General features: G+C 38.4%; 2 protein-coding genes and 1 non-coding gene across 3 annotated transcripts in view; 2 read left to right on the forward strand and 1 right to left on the reverse strand.

Annotated features, from left to right (window-relative positions):
* GNAI3 (G protein subunit alpha i3) overlaps nt 1-10,866 on the forward strand; it is a 49,803-nt gene extending 38,937 nt beyond the window's left edge. The window contains exons 6-9 of the mRNA XM_010355568.2: nt 2,919-3,048; nt 3,740-3,893; nt 8,560-8,772; nt 8,863-10,866. Of these exons, the coding sequence (XP_010353870.1) occupies nt 2,919-3,048; nt 3,740-3,893; nt 8,560-8,750 (475 nt within the window). The 3' untranslated portion in view covers nt 8,751-8,772; nt 8,863-10,866. The remainder of the gene's footprint in view (nt 1-2,918; nt 3,049-3,739; nt 3,894-8,559; nt 8,773-8,862) is intronic.
* LOC115899344 lies at nt 8,054-8,160 on the reverse strand. Its single transcript, XR_004059073.1, has one exon. It is a non-coding gene; the product is annotated as a U6 spliceosomal RNA (small nuclear RNA).
* A 143-nt stretch (nt 10,867-11,009) lies between the features above and the next one.
* The window catches only part of AMPD2 (adenosine monophosphate deaminase 2), a 37,752-nt gene continuing 29,098 nt past the window's right edge, over nt 11,010-19,663 (forward strand). Inside the window, exons 1-2 of the mRNA XM_030936045.1 lie at nt 11,010-12,276; nt 15,678-15,780. The gene's annotated coding sequence lies outside the window, so the exon portion shown is untranslated. The remainder of the gene's footprint in view (nt 12,277-15,677; nt 15,781-19,663) is intronic.

Genomic DNA, 19,663 nt, shown 5'->3' on the forward strand with positions numbered 1-19,663 from the left:
GCCTTCCAAGTTGCTGGGACTATAGGCTCATGCCACTGTGCCTGGCTAATGTTTACCAAAAAAAACCAAATATGTAGAGACAGGATCTCTCTTTACTGCTCAGGCTGGTCTCAAACTCCTGGGCTCAGGTGATTCTCCCGCTTTAGCCTCTCAAAGTGCTGGGATTGCAAGTGTGAGCCACCATGCCCAGTCCAACTGTGATAGTTTTAGAGAGAGAAGATTCTAGTATTCTAATACAAATAACTTTCTCATTAGCGTTAGTAATTCTTTTTTTTTTTTTTTTTTTTGAGACGGAGTCTTGCTCTGTCGCCAGGCTGGAGTTCAGTGGTGCGATCTTGGCTCATTGCAACCTCTGCCTCCCGGATTCAAGTGATTCTCTTGCCTCAGCCTCCTGAGTAGCTGGGAGTACAGGCGCCCGCCACCACGCCCGGCTAATTTTGTTGTTGTTGTTGTACTTTTAGTAGAGACGGGCTTTTACCGTGTTAGCCAGGATGGTCTCTATCTCCTGACCTTGTGATCTGCCCGCCTCGGCTTCCCAAAATGCTGGGATTACAGGTGTGAGCCACCATGCCTGGCAGCATTAGTAATTCTAAAACAAGCCTCAGCTTGTCTCTGTGTTAATGGTCTTTTATAAATATTAGAAATGTTTTTTTGGTTCCCATTTTCTTCTTTTGTGACCTTTGAGATTAGGAGTAAACTTTTCTCCTTCAGTATACCATGTGTTCTTTAGTTATGTTATTATGCTTATATGTAGAATGTGATGTTCAGCATTATTGCATACAGATGTAACTACTACCTCAGAGCCTGTCAGGTTTTTTGTCTGAAACCAACTCTTAACACAGGATTCGTGAAATCCACATAGGGTTTACTTATTACTAGATACCAGTCAGGGTCTTGAAATCCTAATACACCAAACTAGATTTTTTCCTGGTGCAGGAAAATAGTAGTTCAGCTGTGAATGCTTTTAGAATAGACTTGCTGCTTATCTTTAGTACTGATGAATTTATTTAGCAAGAGCAGCAAAGACCACATGGATTATCACTCATGAGACCATAAGAATGAGATTTCTTTGTATAAGGTTTGTAATCTACTTATAATTAAAAGTTGTGATCATTATTTAGTGTTGGAAACTTTCTTATTGGTGTTGTTATATAGATCAGTCTTAGTTAGGCAAATCCTAACTGTCCTGTCTTTTTATGCCATGATCAATAGCCAGATCTAATTAAGGTGCCACACCTACTTGATTATTGGCATGTAGTTATCTTGTTATGAAGTACTATCATTTCTTCCTTTTCCTCTTCTCTCTAGGCAAAACTACTATCCATTTATTCAAACATTTATTGAGCATCTACCATATGCAAGGCATTGTGTAATTGCTTACTTGCCTCTCAGTTAATGAGGTAATGTTTATGAAATGTTGATCTCTTAGTGAATGGTATTGTAAATGTTAATATGTGCTAAAAGCCCACCTTGGAACTTCACAGTGTTGTATAGACTTTGTAGAGAAAATGGGGGAGTAAATTGAAGTTATTGGTGTGTCTCCCCTTGAGACTTCCATGGTGAAATATATGATGTTAGCCTTCCTAAAACCTGTATTATGACCCTATATTAAAGCCAGCTTGTGATTACATCATTTCAGGTGTCATGACCAAAGGTCAAAAAGAATTGTGCAAGATCAACCCAAAGGAAGAGTTGGGTCGTAAAGAGATAATTCCTTTCAAGCATACATTGAGAAATCACCAACTGTGTCTTATTTCTTTCAATTTCTGGGCAAAAACATCTCTGGAAATGTAGGCCTCTAGTCACTATTGATCTTATACATTAAACCAGTTCGGCAGAGTTTAGCCTTTAAAAATTTTATCATTTTCTTCAAACACAGATCACAGAGTAACCATTTGCATGTGTACGTCATTAGACCTAGGTATCAGCTAAAACACAAAGCAGTGCAGATCTTCTTTTTACTGTAGGAGGTAGTTGAGGATGCTGCTGATAGAAGTTCAGCAGTTGACTCAGAATACCAAGTAAGTCGCCCAGAAGAGAGTATTGGACTAAAACTGATCTGGAGTGGAACATAAAGTTTGTGAACAGTTGAGACTTTGTTTTTGTTAATTAGGTTTAAGTAAGACTTGGAGTTTGGAAATATTGGTCAAGGCTCTTTTTTGGTTATTGGGTTCATAGAATCCTACCATAAAAATATAATTTATTTGTTTTTACAATTAATCTCCAAATTTTTTTTTAAGGTAAGGAAAACAAACTTAGTAGGAAGAAGTTATGGAAGCAGAGTGCACATTGGGCATTTATAGGCAAACCATTTTGAGAGTCAGAACATGGGTGCTGGAGTTAGAGTGCCTAGGTTCAGATCCCCAGTCCCTGTTTGTTAGTAGTGTACCTTTGAGCAAATCATTTAACATTGAATTGCCTCAATTTCTTTATCTGTATAATTGGGATAATAATAATAGTACTTAGAGGAGTGTTACAAGGGCAAAGTGAGTTAAGATGTTTAGTAGTAGTGTCTGGCACCATGGTAAGCACTCAATAAATATGCCATTATTATTATTATCTCAAACTGTATTATTTAGCTCTTTGCTTTTCCTATCTTTTCCCCTCTTCCTTTAATCCATTTCAGTGTTTATTCTGCTGACTTTTCACACATCTGGTACAAGCTTTGATAGAGAGGAGGCTCAACTATCTGTCTAAAATTAGAATCCAGATTATTCACAAATTTTATTTTCTCATGTTGTTGTCTTGTACTTTTAGTCAAGGTAATTATTTTGACTGCATTTAATCTATTCCTTGTTTGTCTTCTATTGTAAATGAAGTTTTGAATATGTAATAGTGGGAAGTTTACTAATTATTTCAGTTTAGGGAGAGGTGTATGTGTGACCTTGCTGAATTTGTGCTTTCTTTCCCCTTGTCAGGATGTTTGATGTAGGTGGCCAAAGATCAGAACGAAAAAAGTGGATTCACTGTTTTGAGGGAGTGACAGCAATTATTTTCTGTGTGGCCCTCAGTGATTATGACCTTGTTCTGGCTGAGGACGAGGAGATGGTATGTTGGAGCTTCTGGTAAAAAGTCTGTCTAATGTAACCAGGAAATAGAAAATAACTTATTAGGAAGATTGTCTGCATCCATTTGCTCATTCAGTCAAAACTTAGTATCTTTAATTTTTTTGATCTGTGTCCTATTACTCTCAAAAAGATGTTATAATCACATTGAGTATGTGGAAAGGATGTTAGCCAGCCCTTCCTCCTACCTCCTCTCACCTCAAAATTATACAAATGAGGACTGACACTCAACTTTATCTTATTGGTGTTTGACTTATTTCCATTAATGCCATTCAGTGCTGCAAAATTTGTTGGTTTGTCTTTTTTTTTTTTTTTTTTGAGACGGAGTCTTGCTCTGCCACCCAGGCTGGAGTGCAGTGGCCGGATCTCAGCTCACTGCAAGCTCCGCCTCCCGGGTTTATGCCATTCTCCTGCCTCAGCCTCCCGAGTAGCTGGGACTACAGGCGCCCGCCACGTCGCCCGGCTAGTTTTTTGTATTTTTAAGTAGAGACAGGGTTTCACCGTATTAGCCAGGATGGTGTCGATCTCCTGACCTCGTGATCCGCCCGTCTCGGCCTCCCAAAGTGCTGGGATTACAGGCTTGAGCCACCGCGCCCGGCCGGTTTGTCTTTTTCATTAAGTTAATCCACTTTTACTATCTGCTACTGACCTATCATCCTTTATTTCTTTTTCAGAACCGAATGCATGAAAGCATGAAACTGTTTGACAGCATTTGTAATAACAAATGGTTTACAGAAACTTCAATCATTCTCTTCCTTAACAAGAAAGACCTTTTTGAGGAAAAAATAAAGAGGAGTCCGTTAACTATCTGTTATCCAGAGTACACAGGTAAGAGGTTATGAAAGATTTTGTTGGAGGTACACATCTTACTTAGATCGACACTTTGGTGGCATTCATAAAACTTTTTTTTTTTTTTAGTGATTGATGGAGAGTATTCAGTGGTAGTGGCATTGGCATTAAGCCTGTGATTAAAACCCCCTGAGTCAAGAGTGCCATATCAGACACAATTGAATTTTCTGTGTTTATTTTAAATTTCTCTCTTCATTTTTTGAGGAAAATAAAAAAGGAGAAAAAGTAAATTTGGGAGCTGGGCATGGTGGCTATAATTCTAGCTACTTGGAAGGTTGAGGCAGGAGGATCATTTGAGCCCAAGAGTTTGAGATCAGCCTAGGCAACATAGTGACATCCTGTCTCACAAAAAATAAAGTAAAACTTGGTATATGTCGAAGAAAATACAAGGGTAAGTTGTAATCATTGTGCCCAAGAAACTGACATGTAGTTGCTGAGGGACATAAATAAATTTATTGTAGTGTAAAATGTGCATTAACAGAAATGGAATAGAAGTGGTTACTTCTGATGGGGTCAGTGTAGTCTTTTTCTAGAGCTGCTAAGAGGATGAAATAGAAATCATCAGGCAGACAGGGGAATAAAAGCATTTTAGAAAAGAGGAATTGCATATATGAAAATATGGAGGTAGGAAAATGGTGTGACCAGTCGTGGAACTCAGAAGGAGTTTGGTATTACTAGAGTTTACAGTGGCAGGGAAGAAGTGGTTGGAGAGATGGTCAGAGATCAACTCATGGAGGGCCTTATATCTCATGCTGAGACAATGATGATCAGTTGAAGGTTTAATATCCTTCCATGATCCATATCATGGGGTACATCATATAGAAGAAACTGTGCTTTAGAAAGATTATGCAATAAATAATAAAGATAGTAGTAGATTTGAATTAGTAAGAACTCAGGATGGAAATAAAAACTTTTGATGGGGATTAAGGGATATATCTTAGAACCCAAAGGCAAGAATGCACAAGTCTTAGAATGGAATTAGAACTAGGAAATAATTGTCAGGAAGCCTGGAAGCACTCTTTATCCCCATCTTTTTTCTCTCCTCTGTGTATCTTTTTTATTATTCTTTCTCTCCTTACCAGCTTTCTCTGCTATTCAGTTTATGTGATAACAGCCTAGTCACAGTTTCTATATCTCTGTTAAAAAGATCAGACTAGGCCGGGTGTGGTGGCTCACACCTGTAATCCCAGCACTTTGGGAGGCTGAGTAGATCACGAGGTCAGGAGATTGAGACCATCCTGGCTAACACAGTGAAACCCCGTCTCTACTAAAAATACAAAAAAAAAAAAAAATTAGCTGGGCATGGTGGCAGGCACCTGTAGTCCCAGCTACTCGGGAGACTGAGGCAGGAGAATGGTGTGAACCTGGGAGGTGGAGCTTGCAGTGAGCCGAGATCGCACCACTGCACTTCAGCCTGGGCGACTGAGCAAGACACCATCTCAATAACAAAAACAAAAAAAAGGTAAGACTAGACCGGGATTGCTTGGCCTTGGTTTCAAATTCCAAGGAGAGAGATTCTGGCCATGGTTAAGTCAGGCAGAAATCTGTAGGCCAATCAGTTGAGGTCAGGGGCAGAAATGTAACTGCCAGGGATGGATCACTATGAAACTAGGAGATCAGAGTCAGGTATTTCCAGAGAATAGGAACTCTTATTAGCGGAGACACTGTAAATGCTTTCTATAATAAAGTGAGGCCGGGTGCGGTGGCTCATGCCCGTAATCCCAGCACTTTGGGAGGCCGTGGTGGGTGGATCATGAGGTAAAGAGATCGCGACCATCCTGGACAATGTGGTGAAACCCTGTCTATACTAAAAATAGAAAAATTAGCTGGGCATGGTGGCACGCACCTGTAATCCCAGCTACTCGGGAGGCTGAGGCGGGAGAATCGCTTGAACCCAGGGGGCGGAGGTTGCAGTGAGCTGAGATTGCACCACTGCACTCCAGCCTGAAAACAGAGTGAGTCTCCATCCATCAGTCAGTCAATCAATAAAGTGAAGGGGTAAAGCAGGGTTAAGGAAATGGGAAGAGTCAGAGGTACTCCCAGGTTTCTGTCTTGGATGCTGGTGCTCTGACCTGAATTCATATTTAGGAATGTTGATTTTTAATTATTTATGGAACGTCGAAATAATATCTCATGGGCAGTTATATTTGAGGTTGGGGAGAGGTTGGAGTTTGAGATCATCAGTAATGAAAACATGGAAATGGGTGAAATGACCTATGGAGATAATAATATAGAATGAGGAGAAAAAGGACCACAGATAAAATGAGAGAGAATAGCAGCCTCTATTGGCAGGAGAGAAAGAAAGATATCATAACCAAAAGGAGAGCTTAAAAAGTGAGTTGATTAAATATTTCAGTCAACAGTGTTATCTGCAGATAAGTAAGATAAATACTGAAAAATGGCCTTGGAGTTAACAGTTAGGAGGTCGGTGACCTGCTCTTGAGAGCAGTGTCAATGGAAAGGTGAGTACAGTGAGTTACAGAATGGAAAGTGAAGAAAGAAGACAAGTGTAGACTACTCTTGAGCAACGTGGTAAAAGGGAGAGATTTAAGAATGTTTATAGGTTGAGGGCTAAGATCCTATAAGCAAAAGAGATGTTGAAAAAACAAATGTAATTGAATGAGCAAGATTTGCAAGCAGATGGGAAAAAAGGAATTACGAGTCTAGGTAGGAAAAATGGATAAACAAATTGTGTTATATACATACAATGAATATTATTTACCCAAGAAAAGGAATAATAATAGATGGTACAACTTGTATGAAACTCAAAACACTGTGCTAAGTAAAAGAGGCCAATACTTCTATTCTATGATATATCCAAAATAGGCAAATCCATAGAGACAGAAAGCATATTAGTGGTTATGAGAATTGGGAGAATGGGAAGAAAAGGGAGTGATTACTTAATGGGAATAGGGCATTGAAAAAGTTTTGTCGCTAGAGAGAGGTGGTGATTGCATAACATTGTGAATACACTAAGTGCCACTGAATTGTATACTTTAAAATGGTTAAATATCTGTTATGTTAATTTTCCTCAATTTTTAAAAAGAGTATAGGTAGAGCAATCGATTTTTGAGGAAGAAGTAAGACACCTCTAAGACCAGAAGTACAGATAAGTGCAGATATGTAACATTTTGAGTGAGGTGGTAGGACAAAAAGTTGAGATGTAGTTTAATCCTCATGGCCTCTGTTTTCTCAAGGAAGTTGGAAATGTGGTTACCTGTTCAGAGTAAAGAACAGAGGGAGGTGAGAATCAGGTGATTTATAGAAATCAACCAAGTTTTAGGATTGGGGGAGAGAGATGTAAGACAAGTAAAAGAATTGGCATTAATGTTGAAGGCCCAGCTTAGAGTCTTCACATAAAGCAAAGAGCCTTTAATCTCATATCCATTTTCTTTGTTGTTGTTAACTTCCGAGCCTATCCTCCATTGTTTTCATTCTACGTACAGATTCTTACAGTCCTTATTTGCCAGGTATTAGTATCTGTTCCTAGCAGACAAAATTCACTTTTCACTCATTGGCCTCTAATTTACAGAGGTTGTTTTCCAGATTTTAAGAACGTGCTGCAAGCACCTACAAAGCTGTTTTCCTTCAGTTATTTAAATATTTTAATTAATATTCTTTTCCTTTCCTTTTTTTTTCTTTTTTTGAGACAATGTCTTGCTCTGTCTCCCAGACAGAAATGCAGTGGCATGATCTCTGCTCACTGAAACCTTCACCCCCCAGATTCAAGTGCTTCTTGTGCCTCAGCTCCACTACAGGTGCCCACCACTAGGCCTAGCTAATGATTTTTTGATTTTTAGTAGAGATGGGGTTTCACAGTGTTGGCCAGGTTGGTCTCGAACTCCTGACCTCAAGCGATCCACCTGCCGTGGCCCCAGGTGTGAACCACCCCACCCAGCTCCTTTTTTCTTAAGCTCCATTTTGTTACCTGGTCTTCTTTATATCTTTGTTATTGATATTTTTGTTATGCTTAATGTTACTTATGAATATGAATAAATGTTCATATTGGACAAAGGACATCTAAAAGCAAACTGTATCCTTCTCAACAATTTCTCACTTCATTGATCCTTTCTAGTTGGAAACACTTTGTAGCAGAGTAATATTATCTCCTTTTAGCATGATCCGACCCAGTTGTTTTCAAAAATATGGAACGCTTCACGAATTTGCGTGTCATCCTTGCACAGTGGCCATGCTAATGTTCTCTGTATTGTTCCAATTTTAGTACATGTGCTACCGAAGTGAGCACTACCCTGTTGAATTTTTACTCCAAGATCACTCCAAGGAACACAGCCTCTCTCAGACCTTTGAAGCAGTTGTGTTCCCTAGAAATGCACCTTCCTACTTTCCTAGTTTCCTTTTATACTTTCTAGATTTTTTTTAGCTGAAAAGTCTAAATGAAAGGGTAAAGAGAAACAACGTTATGTTTTCTTCAATCTTTGTGTGTGATTTTATTTTAGTTACCATGAGAGTCTACTCTCACGAAGAACCTAATTATAGAAACATCTAATGATTATAGAAATAGAGAATTCTATTCATATTTAATTGGGTTATGTTTCCTCTCCATAAGTAAATGGTAATGGTCTGACCTAGTTGAGTTCAGGCAGCTGTTACAATTTGAACTGAGAGTACTGGGTGTCTGTTTTAGGTTCCAATACATATGAAGAGGCAGCTGCCTATATTCAATGCCAGTTTGAAGATCTGAACAGAAGAAAAGATACCAAGGAGATCTATACTCACTTCACCTGTGCCACAGACACGAAGAATGTGCAGTTTGTTTTTGATGCTGTTACAGATGTCATCATTAAAAACAACTTAAAGGAATGTGGACTTTATTGAAAAGCATGGATGTTAGTGAAAGGTAAAGTTTCATACAAGGTAGTTATAGTGCTATAGTGATGTCTCTTAGCTTTGTAAACTTTTTCTAATTCAGAATATTCTTCTCTTCTAGTTACTACAGTGTGGAGTGTTGAGACCAGACACCTTTTGCTGTCTTATGGGGCAGCTACAAGCATGAACGGGACCAGGGAATGGCAGCAGCATGCAGAATCTTAGCACTCTTTAGCACAATCTTCTATATTAGGGAACTTTTAATTGACATGAGATGCTAAATTCAGACATTGGAATTGGAAGAACTGTAAAGTGTGATTTGATCAAGACATCACTTGGATTTCTTAATCTTAAATGCTTATGGAAGATGTGAAGTTGAGGTGCTGCATTCTAGAACTTTCAATATATAGCTTACTCTTTTTTTCCCCCTTCTTAACAAACCACCAGTGGTTCATTTTTAGGGTTTTTTCATCAAGAGAAGAATAACTTTACTAAATTTTATTTCTTTATTTGCAAAAGAATCTTTATTAAAACTCAATGTTAACTATGCACATGATGTGACCAGATCATCTTGAAAATATTCCTCTTTAGTAGGAACTCTTTGTTTTTAACTCTTGGTGTGGTCAGAATATAATACTTCCATAATTACTTAATAATGCTTTCCAGTTACTGGGGCTATGCATACAACTTTTTTGATGAAATTTATGTTATTATCTTGCTCAAAGTACCATTATGGTTTCCATATGGTAATTACATTGGAAAGTTCTGCAGTAAGATTCTAGTTCTCTCTTTTCTTTAAGCTTATGGTTGAAGGTCAACCTTGTTTATGCAGATTACCAAATTACTGCTGTGATGTAGTATGATAAAGTCAGCTTCTTGGATACAGACACACCCAGGACAGCTGCCAATCAGAAATGCAAATTGCTAAATTCCAAACAGAACCAGTGACTTTGCTGCTACATATTTACTAAATTGACCACTTTGATTCTTGCTTGTTTGTCTCAGTTATAGGGAGTTTTGTACAAGGTGCCTCTTGTTTTCCATCTTCATGGCCTTTTCTGTTGAGAGACATCTAAAGTGTATTAACAGTGCATGCTTTTACTTTGTAAATGTGGTGCCAAATCCCTGTTTGCCATCGTTTTTACTGTAGCAATGTTAACTGTAGTAATCCTTAGTCAGTATGTTCTTTTGCTGAAACTGTTGCATTTTGGGACTTTTTTCCACTTTGTCATGTGTACATTTTTAATCTGTTATAGTTGGCAGCAGTATTAAAATGGTGAGTAAAGAGCCCAGGTTTGCTCCTGTTTGTAACTAGTATTTAATGGAAATACTGTCTTCTGTTTCCTTTTGCCTTTGCAGAATGTGTTTTTAGCCTTTGTGTGAGAATGGGTTTAGGTGGAAGGGTTTCCTGAAGGTCTAGTCCTTTGGTGTAATAGTATTGTTGAACCTTAGGTTTTGTGTTATATCTGCATACGAGTGGATGTGATCATCATTCATTTTGCAGATTTACATTTTGCTTGTGTGGAGAGTTATATTCACTTCAACCTACAGACCCTTTTGTATAATGTACAGCAAATGTCATTAAATATTGAATGCTCTATTGGGGGAAGACAAATGAAGAGAATGCATTTTGAGCATTTCAAATTCAGAAGTTTGAGCAGTGCCTTTTGGGGTCCAATCTTTTTGAATTGGATTCTTTTTCATCTTTTGATGTGACCTTTCACTAGTTTACAGAAAAAGGTTGGTGTCAACAAAAAAGCAAGTCATAGCAGTTCAGTGCCTTTGTTGGTAGTTTTTAACTTTTTTTCTGATTCTTTTTGGAAAATCATAGCTTACAGATGGTATAACTGTATTATATAATGAAATTTTCTTTAGATTTGGGAAAACTTGATCTGAAAGAAAATTATCAGCTTCAATTGGTGATTGATTCAATGCCCACAATGTAAACAGGGTTGGTAGTTCTTATTCATTTTGAATATATCTTTTCCTTATTGTATTCTGTAATATGGGATCATCTGGAAATGAGAACTGGTGGAATATTATTTTCAACTTTAGTCTTTCTATATTGTGGACTAATGGAATGGTGTTACTGATAATCTAAAATAACCAGTAATCCAAAAAAGTTCATTTTATTTTGAATTTGTATTTTCATTTGAATATCTATCTGATATGTTAAATTTTTAGCCCTTCTGTTAAAGAAAAACAGCAGGTCCCCATTTTCTGCCTTTGTACCATTTACATTTGCTCTCTGTTTGTTTACATGAAGATCACTCTTATTTCACCATCCCAAATAACTTATCTAAATGCACATTCCTGGAGGACACAGGGAGACAATTTAAGTCAGTGGTCTTTAATATGACTTAAGTAAAAATCACTTGGACCCATCTAAGAGATTGACTTTTGGCTGGTGGGCTGGCAATCGATAATTTTTTTTTTTTTTTTTTTGAGACGTGGTCTCGCTCTGTTGCCCAGGCTGGAGTGCAGTGGCGCGATCTTGGGTCACTGCAAGCGCCGCCTCCCGGGTTCACGCCATTCTGCTGGGACTACAGGTGCCTGCCACCACACCCGGCTAATTTTTTGGTATGTTTTAGTAGAGACAGGGTTTCACTGTGTTAGCCAGGATGCTCTTGATCTCTTGACCTCGTGATCCGCCCGCCTCGACCTCCCAAAGTGCTGGATTACAGGTGTGAGCCACCGCACCCGGCCGGCAATTTATAATTTTTAAAAGGTGATTTTGATTACAGTCAGGCTTGCAAATCACTGGTTTGTATTGAAACAAAAGATATTTTCTTGTAGCAGGGCTAAAATGTGGGATGAAACATTAAATCTACTAGCCTGAAAAAAAACTTCAGCATTTGTAATCAAAGAAGCTAAAAGTTGCCTTGTGTGTTTCCTCTGGAGAATGCTGGAGATTTGTGATGGATAATGTTTCAGAATTCAGGTGCCTATGCTTTGGACCATTTAAGAAGCCATTAGTCTCTGTGTAAAGAAGAGGTATTCTTAATGGACAGTCCCCCCAACCTTATAAATTCAGCTTTGCAACAGATTTTACCTCCTAGGATGAAAATTCCAAAAACTTTAACAATTATTCGTAAGTGGATCTTGAGATGACATTTTCATCTTGGACAGTTTGAATTCTAAATCTCTAGTTCTCAGTGAATCATTTTTTAAATTTTTACTGATGGATCGTTATTTTTCACAAGGTACTACATTTTTACAGTGTAAGACTAGATGGGACCAAAATTTTTTAAAAAATTTGTTGCCTTGTTTTTTAAATTTTCATATATATTCTATTTGTTGTATATACACATTAGACTATTTTAAAATAACAGCTGGTTTTTGTAATTCATTCAGTCACTCTATATTCTTATATTCTGGTCATTATTCTCTCATTTATAGCTGTGACATGCTTTGGACATTGCTTCCCTGGCCTGATTAGTTACTTAATATAATTTTTTCATTTGCTTAGCATGTGTGACATAGTTCTGGAGTTTCCTGTTGCAGAACTCCTTGCTGTATTGCAGTCATATATAAGGTAAAGTCAGCCTCTTGTTCCTATTAAAAACCTACCATTGATTATTTTCCCTTTTTATATGTTCAAAAAAAAAAAAAAAATCAGCAGCCCTCTACTCATTTTATAACCCTAAAACGTCACTGTTTTCCTTGAGCGGTAGTACTTGTGGGATCTTTCTTTTTCATGTGTAATACTGATTTTAAGAACAATGATCTTAGTTTGCCAGTGCCAGGTAATTATTGTGTTCTACTTTAGGCTTCGTAGTGCAAATCAGAGATCTGACCTGGATCACCCTCAGCTCTTTACATAGTTTTATGGTCATCATATTTTGTTGTATTGCTCCCAACAAGCACAAGAGAAAAAGGCAGGCTGCCTAGAGACCTCAAGTTCAAAGTTGATTTTGCTGACAACTGTCAGGGAGTAAAAGAAAGGCTTTTTCAGGCACTGGAGAACTAACTTTAATGATGATCAAGGTCTTTATTCCTTTATGTTTTAGTTTTTAAGATCCCTTCTCTCCCTCCTTTCCCTTCAGTTTTCTCAACATTTCTGAGTTCTGTTGAGAACAACATACTTCAGAACATGTCAGGATAGGGCAGTTTTTTCTCTTGTTTTTCTTTTTCTTTTTCTTTTTTTTTTTGAGACAGTCTTGCTCTGTTGCCCAGGCTGGAGTGTAGTGGCACGATCTCTGCTCACTGCAACCTTTGCCTCGTGGGTTCAAGCGATTCTTGTGCCTCAGCCTCCCAAGTAGCTGTGATTACAGGCGTGTGCCACCATACCTGACTAACTTTTGTATTTTTAGGAGAGACAGGGTTTCACCATGGTAGCCAGGCTGGTCTCGAACTCCTGACCTCAAGTGATTTGCCTGCCTCGTCCTCCCAAAGTGCTGAGATTACAGGTATGAACCACTCCACCCACTCAGGGCAGTTTTTTTTTCTGATACCTTATCAGGCCTAGACCTGGGCTGACTCAGATCTTCTCAGGAATAAGAGGTAATAAGGAATGTTAAACAGCAGTAGTTACCTGGGGTACGTGGTTAATTTGATTTAGCGGATTCTTTGGCTAAACCCTAGTAAATTAAAATGTCTGAGCCAGATCATGGGAATATACATGTTTTTAATACATTCCTCAGGTGATTTTGATATAGCCAATCTGGGCCAACATTTGAGGACAACTGAGGAGGACCTAATACAGGTTGAGTAGCCCTTATCCAAATCTCTTGGAATCAGAAGTGTTTGAGAGTTCAATTTTTGTCATGTTTTGAAATATTTGCATTATATACTTACTGGTTCAGGATTCCAAATCCAAAAATCTGAAATCCAAAATGCCCCAGTGCGTGCTTCCTTTGAGCATTATGTTGTCACTCAAAAAGCTTCCAATTTTGGAGCATTTTAGATTTTGGATTTTCAGGTTTGAAATGCTCAATCTATATTAAAGATCAACGCAGGCGGCCGGGCGCGGTGGCTCAAGCCTGTAATCCCAGCACTTTGGGAGGCCGAGACGGGCGGATCACGAGGTCAGGAGATCGAGACCATCCTGGCTAACACAGTGAAACTCCGTCTCTACTAAAAAATACAAAAAAAAAATAGCCGGGCGAGGTGGCAGGCGCCTGTAGTCCCAGCCACTTGGGAGGCTGAGGCAGGAGAATGGCATAAACCCGGGAGGTGCAGCTTGCAGTGAGCTGAGATCCGGCCATTGCACTCCAGCCTGGGTGACAGAGCGAGACTCTGTCTCAAAAAAAAAAAAAAAAAGATCAACACAGGCTGGGCACAGTGGCTCATGTCTGTAATCCCAGCACTTTGGGAGGCCGAGGTGAGCAGATCACTTGAGGTCAGGAGTTTGAGACCAGCCTGGCCAACATGGTGAAACCCCATCTTTACTAAAAATACAAAAATTAGCCAGGCATGGTGGTGGACACCTGTAATCCCAGCTACTCGGGAGGCTGAGGCAGGAGAATCACTTGAACCTGGGAGGCGGAGGTTGCAGTGAGCGGAGATCGCACCACTGCACTCCAGCCTGGGCGACGGAATGAGACTCCGTTTGTTTTTTTTTAAAGTCAACACAAACATTGAAAAGCAACTTCAGTGCACAAATAACCTCAAAATCACTAGCGAATGACCCATTTTTTCCTGAGAAGAAGTTCCATTTGTACATGACTTAAAGTGCCTTCTACCAAGAAAATTACTGAAGACTGTTGGGTCATATAACATTCCTACACTTTGGATACACAGTATTTAGTTTTATACAAAGAAGAAAAAAAAGAAAAAAAGAAAAAAAAAATACAAAATTAAGACAACAAGAAACCTAGGATGTCCAAACATTTACTTCATTTATTTTACTGCATTTATGCAGTGAAAATTGAAAGATACACCAAATTAAAGATAAAACCCTGTGACAGGTAACGGTGTATATAATAACATGAATATTTATTTACACTTGGTAGAGAAAGCAAAGCTAACTAGCTCTAAACTAGAGTGAAAGTCATTTTGAAATGGGTAAGGGGGTACGTAAGGGGAATGATTGAGTCACATGTAAAAGCCTTTGTATGCCCAGTGCTAGTGTTTTTCTGAAATCCAGTGAGAATCACGAGGTACCAGAAATAATCAAATATTAATAAATATTAATACACTACTGGGATAGACATATCTCAGTGTACTAGCATTCACTAAGCTGTAAAATTTTTGACAGCAGGAATATTAAATTATTTATTTAATATTTTTTATCTGTCTCCTCTTTTACCTCTCTCTACCCCCAAAATTCTCCTTGGGTTATCCAGACATTTTTACTAAGAGGCTTATTTATATGTAAGAGAGATTTCCAGTAGACATAACAAAACACAAGAAATTACCTGTTCTGTTTATTCTTGCTCATGTAGGATAAAGGTCCTGAGACCTCTCAGAATCTTAAGAGGTTGGAGAGTTGTTTGGAATGCTGGGTTCTGGTCTTTTCTCTGCTTCCAACTAGCTATGGAATCTTGTGTATTCTTTCAGTCTTACATCGCTCATCTGTTATCTAAAGATGGACTAAATTATTCCTTCCTTCTATGGTATTCTGGGGCTCTCATCAAATAGAAATAACATATTTGAAAGTGCTTTGTAATGTTGTGATACTCAGGATTATACTCCACAGGGGAAAAAAAAAAAATCCTAAGGCAGCACCGACAAAGGTATTCAACGTAGCTTGTGGTCTTTTACAGCATTACTTTGCCCATATTCATTTTGAAGACCTGAAATGAAGTTGAACTATAAATTGCTCTAAAATTCGTGAAGCAGGGTGAAAAGGTCTTTGCTTTGTTTTACATTTAGATCCAGCTGTCTATTTTCTGCTTATACTAGTGATTTTTCATGGCAAAAAGAAAAGTTCCCTTCTGCAGTCTCCAGTGTCTTCTGACCTCACAGAAATGTCTTCATGCTTTTACCTAGCAGGACCACCAGAGGCTCTGTCACACTTGCAGTCCCTGGCCCAACACCGAAATCCTGCTGGAATCTGTGCTCCGGGGGCTGTGCCGGGTAGAGAGGGCAGTGGGAGGTAAGAGCTCTTCACCCTTCACCACCTTCTCCACCCAGCATGGCCGGCACACTTTGGTCTACGGCACATCTCCAAGTATAGAGTGGGTTTGAATGCTGTTATGTCTTACTGTGGGGATGGGAAGGAATACTCTGATTTGGACTATTTGGGGGTACATGTGAGTGGATTTTATTATCAGAGTAGGAGCTGTTTCAAGTTAACATGTCTTTTATGTTGCTTTTAAGACAACTTTTATGCCGCTTTTATCCATTCTTCCTTTTATCCACAGAAATACAAATTTCTAATTATAGTGTATTTTTTCTATTTTTAAAATTGTGATAAAGCATATATAACATAAAATTTGCCATCTTAAGTATACAGTTCAGTGGCATTAAGTACATTCACACTGTTGCACAGGCATCACCATCATCCACTTCCAGAACTTTTTTCATCTTCCCGAACTGAAACTCTATACCTGTTAAATAATAACTCCCCATGCCCCGTCTTCTTTCAGCCCCTGGTAACCAGCATTTTCCTTTGTCTCTATGAATTTGACTATTTTAGATACCTCATATAAGTAGAATCATAGTATTTGTCCTTTTGTGTCAATCATATTGTATTTTTGTCTAAAAAAGGAAAACTTTCAGATTTATGTGAAATGTAACATAATTTACATTGGATTTATTGTTAGTAATGTCTCTTTAATTGTGCTATACTAGGGAAGTACATTATAGTCTTTCCCTCTAAGAATATGAAGAGGAAATTTTACCTTCAACAAACAAGCAAACTTAGTTATGTTTTTGTGATTTTATGCTATTTTCATATTCTATTTTGAGATCTATTTGTCTTAGCTTGGAGATGGTTTTGTTAAATGTCCATAATTTAGAGATGGCATAATGAAAAAATAACCAAGAATTTGGTTGGGAATGGGAGGAGCCTAGAAGAATGAGAAATTGGCTTTGATTTTATAGTGTATGGTGGGCTGTTGGTAGCTGGACGTCACCACAGGCTTTGGATTCAGAAGACCTGTTTTGGAGTTCTAGTTCTGCTACTGCCTAGCACTGTGATCTTGATGAAGATACTCTTCCTCCCTGGGCTTCAGTTTTCTATCTACAAATTGCTCGTGATGGGGCTGGAATATTTTGAAGTTCGTTCTAACTTTAGCAGTCTTAAGAATTAAGGTTACAGTGCCAGAAAATAGGGTTAAATATTTGTTTCTGATGTGTTTACCAAAAAAAACTTGATGGCTTAAAGTAAATAAAAATTCAACAGTACAGTATAAATTTAAAATGAGGCAAAAGAAGAAAGATAATGACAGCAGAATATATGACTTAATTTTTATTTTAATCTTACAGCTGTTTTATATAAGAACTTTTCATGAATACAGTCAAAATGTCCATGAGATAAAAATAAGCTAATTATGAAGGAAAAGTACAAATGCACTTTTTCTCTAGCTCTAACATGTAAGGTTTGGGAACAATCGTTGGGCCTAACAGTTAAGCTAGGGTAAGGGTGAATGCCTCTTCTGGAAGCCTATCAAGAGCATCGAAGTGAAGTCCTCTTACCTTTAATCACGGGAGAGCCCAATCTGGACCAAAAGTTTGAGAAAATTATTTTGACTTTGTTCTAAGGTAATAGGTGAATGGGTGTTCAAGGGCCCCTGTTGCATTTCATGTAGACTTGCCAGAAGAGTTTTAGCTTGAAAACATCATAAGATGAATATAGGCAGATCCCAACCTCAGTAAAAAACAGCTATATAATGTTGCTTTAAGTGCTACTATCTTATCCTCTGTCCTCCAAGATGAATGCTTTACATAAAGTTTGTACAAGGTGGCTTGTGTGAGTTTGTTTATAAACCAGTTAAAAGTTGGGATATCCACCAGCTATCCCAAAAGAAGGGGACTAAATACAACCCTGTTTTAGTCTGCTAGCGACTTGTCTTCTGACGGAAGACCTGTCCCACTGGCTCTGCTTCTGTACTAGTACTATAAGGCAGGTTCTGTGTGAACATTAATAACCAAGGATCCTGAGTTAGACTTATAGTTGGGTCGATAACCAATTTGTACCTAGATTGAAAGACCAAGGAAAAGTTAATAAAATAAGCAACAATCTAGTACTATGTGAGGGAAAGTAGGGCTGTCCTATATGGAGATGGAATAAATGGGATAAATTATGTTTGGGACCTGAATAGATAAGAGCATAGCTGTATAGTGAGGGTTCTTAACCTGGGGCTTCAGAGCTCCATGAGTCTACAGAGAGACTATTGGATACGCTAGTTTTCTTTGTAATTCTCTGAATTTAGTTTTATGTGTTTAAAAATATGATGAAAAGAGGTACATGGTTTCATCAGACTGCTGGAAGGATCCATGATACAAAACAGATTCAGAACTCCTGTATGTTGAGTTAAAGTGAACAGGTTAGTAATGGTTGCAGCATGATACCCAGAGTAGTTCCTGAACAGCTCTTGAATATGAGAAGTCTTTCCTAGGTTTTTTGTTTTGTTTTTTTGAGATGGAATCTCACTCTGTCGCCCAAGCTGGAAGTGCAGTGGCATGATCTTGGCTCACTGCAACCTCTGCCTCCTGGGTTCAGGTGATTCTCCTGCCTCAGCCTCCTGAATAGCTGGGATTACAGGCATGCGCCACAACGCCTGGCTAATTTTTGTATTTTTAGTAGAGACGGGGTTTTGCCCTGTTGGCCAGGCTGGTCTCGAACCCCTGACCTCAGGTGATCCATCTGCCTTGGCATCCCAAAGTGCTAGGGTTACAGGTGTGAGCTACTGTGCCCGGCCAGGTTTGTTCTTTGGCTTGTATTTTCATCAGCAGTAGCCAGAGTAGTTTCTTGGATAATTCTCCCAAGCTGCTTTCTTTTTAGGGAATCAGAAAGACTATTAAATGAATTTAACTATTAAATGAATTAATTTAGCTACAAATTTATTTTTGTGTATTTCAAGCTCATATGGCTCTCTAGTATTAATATTGCTAGTAGCAGCCTAAGTGTGAGTGGGTGTTTCTGGCAAGGAGCAATTTCCATTTTAATTGACATTTTCTTCTATGTACTAAATTTTGGATGCCAAGAGCTTTCTTCACTGGTAGTTGTAAATGCTAAATCTATATACCTAACTTCATCACCTTCTGTCAAGATAAATGCAAACTGCATTTCCCCTCAAAGGAGTTCAAAGGAAAACTTGTTGGCGTGTTTGGGGAGATGTTGTTTTCATCCACCATCACATGGACCCAGTTGCAAAGATTTTCAGTGCCTAAAACAAGCTCACCTGTCTTGGTTCTTCTGAAACATGTAGCAGTTGAAATGAAAGTTTAGAATTGTTCACTTGTTCCAAATTCTATGACAGAGAAGCGGCAGCAGCACAATCATTAATACTCTAAATAAGAGTATTTGATGTCCTCTAAGTTTATTCAGAAAGTATCTTTTGTAGCTAAGAAACATTTGTAGAGATAAAGGTCTGTTTGATAGGGGCAGAGGGATAATTTTTGCTTAATAAAGATGATCGTTTTGGGATGTGTGCCTTAGAAACTAACAAACTCGCATCTTCTATCCAGTGATCCAGATCTCTGAGCTAAGGCACATAGAGGTCTGTTAGTAAAAAGGGAATGGCAGGTTTATTTAGGTTTGGTTAATACTAGCTTTTTACAGACTATAGGAAGCCTTGCTATTTTGCTTGGAATAGTTTGTTGCAGTAGTTTATTCTAAAAACCAGGTGTTGAATTTAATATATGGCAGATTTTATATAGGATTTATTTCTGTGATCCTAAACACAAGCAGTTTTCTTTTTTCTTTTTTTTTTGAGACAGATTCTAACTCTGCCCAGGTTGGAGTGCAGTGGCGTGACCTTGGCTCACTGCAACCTTTACCTCCTGGGTTCAAGCAATTCTCTTGCCTCAGC

Source organism: Rhinopithecus roxellana, chromosome 8, assembly GCF_007565055.1.
Source record: "Rhinopithecus roxellana isolate Shanxi Qingling chromosome 8, ASM756505v1, whole genome shotgun sequence".
Classification (NCBI taxonomy): Eukaryota; Metazoa; Chordata; class Mammalia; order Primates; family Cercopithecidae; genus Rhinopithecus; species Rhinopithecus roxellana.